At 34.7% G+C, this 8325-nt stretch overlaps 1 protein-coding gene across 1 annotated transcript; it reads left to right on the plus strand.

The window, feature by feature from the left end:
• Window positions 1-6599: 6599 nt before the first annotated feature.
• On the plus strand, window positions 6600-7894 carry LOC140324991 (olfactory receptor 10A7-like). Its single transcript, XM_072403095.1, has 2 exons — window positions 6600-6635; window positions 6914-7894. The coding sequence occupies exons 1-2, from the start codon at window positions 6600-6602 to the stop codon at window positions 7892-7894; spliced, it is 1017 nt and encodes a 338-aa protein (XP_072259196.1).
• Window positions 7895-8325: the final 431 nt, after the last annotated feature.

The raw sequence follows: 8325 nt of genomic DNA on the forward strand, positions 1-8325 counted from the left end.
AAAAGTGCTGCAAAACGCGTTGGGTGTAATAGAAATGACTTGAAGCTATGAATCATAGTGAACTCAAGGCATCATTGTTTATGGATTTTTGAATGATTACAAGCTATTAACGTACTGAATGTTTTTTGTTCTATAAGGGTTGCACCTTATGAAAGTATGTCTTTTTTTGACCTAACTAACTATGAATATCTACTTTTTATTTAGCTTGTACAAGATTTAATAAAATTGTTCTTGATTTATTTTTTTTCATGTGAAATGTACAACTTCTATATTGCTAGCCAAAAGACCCCTCTTTGTTCATAGACAAACTAAACCTGAGTTTATCTATGTGTTCTTTCTTTTATGCACACACACAAACTTGAACAATTAATTGATCCTAGGTCAACTAGAAGGGAAAAAATAATCACAAATTAAGTGTATTTTAAACTAAAAACATTTTTTTTCCAATTTAGGAGTTATACCTTTTTTACTGCTACATATAGGCTGTAGAATTAGAGTAAGTAATAGTGTAACCCCTCCAGGTGCTTTCTTACTTCCCATCTATTCTAGGGCTAAGGCTTCCATGACACAATTACTACATGACTACAGGAGGAGACAGCAGTGGTGTTGGGGTGAAAGGATGATACTACTGCATACAAAGGTTGACACAGAGATTAAAAACTCCTGGAATCTTTTGAATGCCTAAACCAATACATACTGCCACTGGAAGTCGGAGACAGGAGCCCGCAGAAAAAAAACACTAGAAAGAAGAAAAAGAAAGAAAATTGCAGATGAAAAATAGTTTGCATGGTCTTTTAATATTTTTGATTTCTATGAGCTGCTCTAATTCCTAATTTTCTGAAGGGCCCTCCCGAAAAATGGCACAGAAAGTTATGTTTATAGAATCCTGGCTGTACGTTTAGAAGTATATTAGAAATGCACAGCCAAAAGGCATGTGGCTATTCACCATTAAAGGTGAGATCCAAAGTAAGGAGTTCAGTGGCACATGAAGTCAAACAATTAAAACATCAAAACGTTTATTGGAAACATATTAAAAACCGAAAGGCTAGTATACATAACTACGTTGAGTATCAAAAAAATCATTTGACATTAAACAAAAAAAAGACATTATTTGGTTCCAAGGGTATAGTCTAATTTTTAAATACAAAATACATGATATTCAAAAAGTAACAAGAATACGATTCTTCAGGGGGACTATCACAGTCACAAGAAAAAAACCCTTATAACTAAATAAAAATAAAAAAAGAATATGTGTATGTTTTTAATACAACATCAACTCTGTTAATAATGATTATTCCCTTACTAAAAATTAAATGGTAGAGAAATGCACTAAAAATGAGAAAATAAACTGAAATGAGCCAGTACCATAAAAATTAGGTTTTATTATCATTAGTATTATATACTTGTTTTTGGAATGATGCCAATAAGTGCCCTGGATCATCTTGAAATTAGAAGTCATTTCAGAATTAAAATTTTGGCTTTACCAAAGTATGATTGAAATTTTGAATTTTTTCAGTCTGAGTTACAATCAGTGCCCTGTATTTTACATGAATGCAGACAAAAACAGCCAGGTACAGGCAACAGTACTGGCACACCTTCCTTCATCTATTACAGAGAGCTGACATCCTTGCAGCCTTCTATAGGAAACAGAATACAGAAACACAGGGCATGGTTTTGTTGTATTGTATTGGAGAGGGCAGGTTGGAGCAGCTAGTAGAAAGAGATAGGATTTGGAAGTAAAAAAAAACACACAGTTTGCTTTTTATTGGGTCTGTTTGGACCCCCCAAAAAACACAGAGCACAAACATAAATATGTTTAAATGCTCCCCTCTCACAACACATAGGACCTCAGAAACTTCGCTTAAAGAAACTTCACATTTTCCTACAATATTAAGGAAAATCCCCCTCGTTTTGTCTATTGCTCCAAACTACTCCTGTAAAATACCCCTAATATCTGACATGAATTACCTTTCCTGCCACCTCAAGCTAATATGTTATGTATGGTAATCCATGTGATAAACAAAACAAAACACTCAAACCCACACCAAAAAACATAAATAAAAGGTTGGGATGGGAGGGAAACTTTTCTTCTCGCACCTTCCTAAGCTAGAGACCTTCCCTTTCCTGGTCCTGGTCCTGGACTTTTAATACACTTAACCCTTCTTTACCCCTCTTAACCCCTCTTTTCACTCCCTTTAACGTCACCACTCACTAACTATACCAAATTTACCATTTTCTAGCCTGCACCCTGTTTGCCCAGTCATGCCGGCCCTCCTTTATGCTTCTTGTACTCGCTTGCTCCTCCTGGTAGGACCCCATCCTTCCAGGAGGTATCTCTCTGTTCCACTTTATATCGCTCCCTTTGTCTATGCTGGCACTTAGAAACAGCATTAGCTCCAGGATAGGTAGGGTAAACGGCAGCATGAGGGCAGGAAGTCAGAAGATCAGCAAGGCCAGATGACATAATCGTATCTGGCATATACGGAGGTCCCCAATAAACCTCAACCCCATGGATTGGCTAAGAAACTGGACCTTGGCCAGAATTGTCAAACTTTACCACCCATGTGCTGTCTTTTATGCAGTGATTTTAACATAAAATACTCTTCCAAGCCAATAACCCTAGACAGGGTGGAGCAATAGGCAGAATTACAGAGCCACCAAGACACCACAGGTCATAATATTCAACCTGTATCAAAATAGGAAATTGTATAGGTATGCATAAGTCCTTATAGAGGTCAACGAAGTATATCAGCCTGCAGAATGCAGAAGTTACCAAATATACAATAAATTTATATCAGGGAGTTAAGCCCACATAGTGTCGATCAGATTCCCTTCTGTCTGGTATTAAATTATGCCATTGTTTGATATGAATACCAATAACCCCCACAAAAAGATACAACTTTTAAATTAAATCCACACCAGTACTCTTTCAATGTCCACTTATATATATTACTTATATATAGTACCCTTATATAAACTTGTTACTTTATTGCTATTGTACCATAAGTTTTTTTTCTTGGTGACATATTTTCTTTAACGTTATTTTCTTTAAAGTTGCTCTTTGCTTCTTTAAGTAACTTTATTAAAAGTACAAACTACTTGGAACAAGTTTTACTTTTTCCCAGCATACGAATTAGCACACCAGGGCTTTTTTACTCTCTATGGGATGTTCAATCTCTATACATAGAATATGTATAAATATATTTCTTATTTATCTAACAACATTTATTCAGCAGTATTATTCAGCACACTTTTGCATATTTTTATGTATTTTACAGAGCAAAGGCAATTTATTGATTTGTTCTTGTTGTTTGTGGAATCGCTTAGTAGTATTTATTGATCTACTTATTCATTAATTTTATTTTAAGGTTAGCATGTATTAGGTTCAACAGATATTATATATATTTGATAAATTAAAAAAATTTTGTCTGTGCTGGCTTATTCCAAAAAATCAACTATGGATCAACATCATGAATCATTATTGAACAGTGTAAGTGCATTTTTATTCTCTTTTATATTTATTTTTTCGTTTATTTTATCATGGAGATTTTAGTTTTTAGTTATGATTTTATAGGGTTTATTTATAGGGATTTCAAACAGGTAAGCCATTGCATCTACCACTGCTTGCCTTCAATTCTATGCAATTCCTAACAATGAATTTCTCATATAAATTCTCAAGTGGCATGGTAAATCTGCTGCTGCATGTCTTTTGCTTTAAAATCTTTTTTTTTCTATTAGATTCTATCGATTAACAGTGAATTATCATTAACAGTTACAGTAGAGCAGGCAGCATTAGGTACTGATACTTTTAATCAAAGTAAAAACTTTTAATCAAAGTAAAAAACGTGCAATACACCCTGTAACTCAATTGTAATCAACATGTAATAAAACGAATTAGTATGGAGCACTGTGTATTACATTACAGCTTTACAAATACAGTATAATAATAATATTATTACCAACAACAATAAAATATTGTAATGTACAGCACTGCATAATATGTTAGAGCTTTACAAATACAGTATAATAATAATATTATTACCAACAACAATAAAATATTGTAATGTACAGCACTGCATAATATGTTAGAGCTTTACAAATACAGTATAATAATAATATTATTACCAACAACAATAAAATATTGTAATGTACAGCACTGCATAATATGTTAGAGCTTTACAAATACAGTATAATATTAATAATCTTATTAATAATTAATAATAAAAGAAAATTAATGTACAGCGATAAATGAACAAGCAAAGAATATGAATAAAATAAATGAATTCCAGCCAATAAAATATAAGAATAAAGAAAATATAGAAGGGAAATTTATATAAAAAAATAGGGTGTTGAAATCTTATTTTATTATGTTTATTAGTGGTGTCCGGTGGTTTAGTTTGCGCAATAACAGAATTCAAGAATGGTTTCCAGCAGTTGGTAATGAAGACATGGTCAATTATTGATTTTTTGGGCAAATATAAAAAGTTGACCGACACTGAATAATAATGTATAGCTTGTCTGGATGGTGATCCTCTGATTCTCTGCTTTTACTCTTTGAATCACTGAGTGTGAGGATGCAGCTAAGTTGTTTAGCTGATTGCCGCAGTTACCTGCATGCTTGTTTCAGGTGTGACAAGGACTGCTGGAACCAAAAGACCAACTTTACATTCAGATGATTGTCATTCTGTGGAATTGGTTCAGTAACAGTAGCTTCTTGGTCCTCTTTAAATATGTGACGTTGAATAACAAATGAATTCAATATATTAGTATGAATTGTGTATGTTCTGTACCAAGCTCAATCCATGCCCAGATTGTTTAATAAATTTTAAATTGTGGGAAACGGCTGCCATTTTTTGCATGCTGGATTTGATGCAGACACATTAAAAGTCTTTGGCTACCAATATTCTGGGCTTCTTGTATATCATGCACATACAAGGAACTTACCTTTATAGGTGACCTCCCCACATACCTGTCCTAAATTCATTGATTGCTATATACTATACCTCCCAATATGAAGCTTAGCCAGGACTTAGTCATTGCACTTCACAGAGGGGCCATGGCTAGGTAGCGTGACTTCTACATTTATCTCCAAATGTATGCAATGTATGCAACTAGAACCTCTGTTTTTATTATTATTAATATTATTATTAATAAACAGGATTTATATAGCGCCAACATATTACGCAGCGCTGTACATTAAGTAGGGATTGCAAATGATAGACTAATACAGACAGTGATACAGGAGGAGAGGACCCTGCCCCGAAGAGCTTACAATCTAGTAGAAGTTTTTAATAGTTGAATATGTACTTTTTTATTATAAATATTTTTTCATTTTTTTTATTTTTGTATTTGAAATGTATTTGTGCTCACAACCAGAATCAGGGGTTAGTGGATATTTACCAATTTATTTGAGAGGGAAAAATTAATTATTAGTAAAAGAAAAAAAAACACGCATAAATCAAGTTTTAGATATGAAAAACATCATATTTAGGCTGAAAATTAGGCGTACAATTCATAATAATTCTGCATTATATTGGATAAATAAGCTATTTCGGTTACTGACACATTTACCGTTTTTCAGCTTCTTCAGGGGAGGTGGAGATTGATATGCTACATAAGTCTGGTGGTGCAGAATAGTAAATAATACTGATAAAGTATCAGCAAAGAATTTAATGAAGAGGCTCGCTAGAAGTCTCCATCCAGAAAAGAATATGACCTCTGTTTCAAACAAGGGAAGCTAGAAATGAAGTTATTGGAGTATAACTGCAGAACTTTTCCCACCTAGTAGGGGATGGTGCGTCAGCCTCCGGGGGGTTACCATCAGCTTGAAATTGTCAAAGCCGAGTTGCAGGGATTAAGCTACCCATTAAGTCATGGAAGTTCAATCAGTGTCCCGGCTTAGTAAGCCTCTGATGGCTGTTTATTAAGTCCACTCTAAGGGAATAATATAGCCTGTCCTTATTTTTTTGGAGGAATTGGTTATCCTTAAATTTAAGTCCTATAGATATCATTTTTTTAAATGATAGGCTTCCCCTATGTCACATATCATTCAAATGTCATATATTTCAGTTTACCAGTACATAGATGTCGCAGCTGCACTATTTTTGTTAAGACTCCATTCCTTTATTTTCTCCTGGTAATCCTGGCAGTAATAAATTTCTTGTCTATAGGAGCCAAAATTCACTTCCATTGCCTAAAGGAAATTTCCCCTTTCCTTATCTCTGTAACATGGGGAGAGGTGTCCCGTAGCCAATAGAAGATTAACAAAAGGCTAATTAGCTGCAGAACAAGCCAAAAACATCTTCATTTCCATAAACACATTATAACAAAACACTGCCGATAATATGTTTAATATGAAACAAATCAGAGAAGTGCATTGCTAGTATTCTGCATAGTTACCTTAAAGCGTACCTAAACTCTGAATTTTTACTTTACATAAAAGGATAGACAACCCTTTTATTTAAAGTAAAAATTTTGTTTGCATTTTTTTGCGCAATACCCTTTTTTATAAAAGAAAAATCTACATCACCTGATCTCGTGCCTGCGCAGTGCGAGATTGGGTGAAGCAGGAAGAAGAACTCCGAAGAAGAGAGGAGAAAATGTCGATGTCCGGTGCTCCCTCTGTGGGATTGAAGGTAAATGTAATTTTTTTTTTTGGTTTTGGGTTTATTTCTGCTTTAAATGTGTAAAGGATGGTGTGAGGTTTTATAAAAAAAAAGTTCTTGGTTAGGATTTGCATATGCTTGGTGTACAAGAGTTTGGGGTAAGTTGTGTGGATAGGCTAGAGAGGGTATTAAATGTGTTTTGGATATGGAAAACCCACCACCCAACACTGCCATTAAATGTCTTAGCTCCTTAATTGAATTTACGGTATTATTGTTCTAATGTTATTGTGTGCTTTGTTGACTTAAAGGCATTCTCCTATAGGAACAACATCACAGTGGTTTTCCTTCTGGGGTTCCCAGACATGGACAAATTTAATATTGTCCTCTTCACCATGCTGCTCATCGTATACTGCGTTACAATATATGGCAACTTCTTGATCATCACACTGGTGACCTACAGCAAGAACCTTCACTCTCCAATGTACTTCTTCCTCACCCAACTCTCCATAGCCGACATTATACTGTCCACAGATATCTGCCCTGTCATGCTGAAAATTATAATACATCCACGGGCCTCCATCACTTTTTCGGGATGCATCGCTCAACTTTATTTTTTCGTTCTAACAGAGGGATATGAATGTTTGCTCTTGATGGTGATGTCCTATGACCGTTACCTAGCTATTTGTGCTCCCTTCCATTATGTATCCATTATGAACCACAAGCTTTGCATTCAGTTAGTTGCTGCATCCTGGATTTTAGGTTCTGCTGTTGCATTGATTTTGGTACTTGGATTGTATCAACTAAATTTCTGCAGTCCAAATAGGATTGACCATTTCTTCTGTGATTATTACCCCGTGATGGAACTTTCTTGTTCAGATGTTTCCACGGTTCAAATGGAAGCCACCGTATTGTGTATTCTTGTCATCGTCTTACCATTTGTTGTGATTGTAATTTCATATGTATATATTGTTTTAACCATACTAAAGATACCTTCTTTTTCTGGAAGAATGAAATCTTTTTCCACTTGCAGCTCCCATCTGACAGTTGTGTCTATATTTTATGGGACTCTTATCGCCACATACATAATTTCCAATGGAAACCAGACGAAAATGTTCAGTAAGGCAGTGTCATTGCCGTACACTGTGTTGACTCCCTTACTAAATCCTTTTATATACAGTTTGAGGAACAATGACATTAAGAAAGCTGTTAGAAAATTCATATATAACCAAAATGCTTCCTACTCAAAGCTTTGGATGAAGCATACAAAAAGACCTGTGACTGTTTCATAAGAGTGCCCAATAATGCTTTCCAACCACAACCCCTTAAATATATTAACTACATCACCAGAATTATAAGGCATCATTCATTTTTTGGACAAAGTAGGAAATAATTGGGTGGTGTCTCATTGAGGAGCTTCACCCTTTTTTCCTGCTGTCCCTGGATTCAATAGGAAGAGAAAGCTAATCTCTCCGGATGTGTCCCCATTGGTTAATTTTTCACTTTTAGTTATACCCAACACTTTGATTTCACTATTGGGCACACATACAGCAATTAAAACTTGACAAGATTCCAAACATATATGAATAAAGAGAAGACATTTGCCTGTCCTAGCTATATATTGGATTGGATGGTAGCTGCCCTCCCCTTGGGATATATACATATCAATAGCAAAATAGAAAAAGCAGGGATTTTTTGAGGCAAATACAATTATATTTTTATA

The sequence above is a fragment of the Pyxicephalus adspersus genome, chromosome 2 (assembly GCF_032062135.1).
Source record: "Pyxicephalus adspersus chromosome 2, UCB_Pads_2.0, whole genome shotgun sequence".
In the NCBI taxonomy this organism is placed as follows: domain Eukaryota; kingdom Metazoa; phylum Chordata; class Amphibia; order Anura; family Pyxicephalidae; genus Pyxicephalus; species Pyxicephalus adspersus.

Coding starts and splice junctions, on each gene's coding strand:
- LOC140324991 (XM_072403095.1), top strand. CDS start 6,600: ATGTCGATGTCCGGTGCTCCCTCTGTGGGATTGAAG. Junction 6,636..6,913: donor CTCCCTCTGTGGGATTGAAG/GTAAATGTAATT, acceptor GTTGACTTAAAG/GCATTCTCCTATAGGAACAA.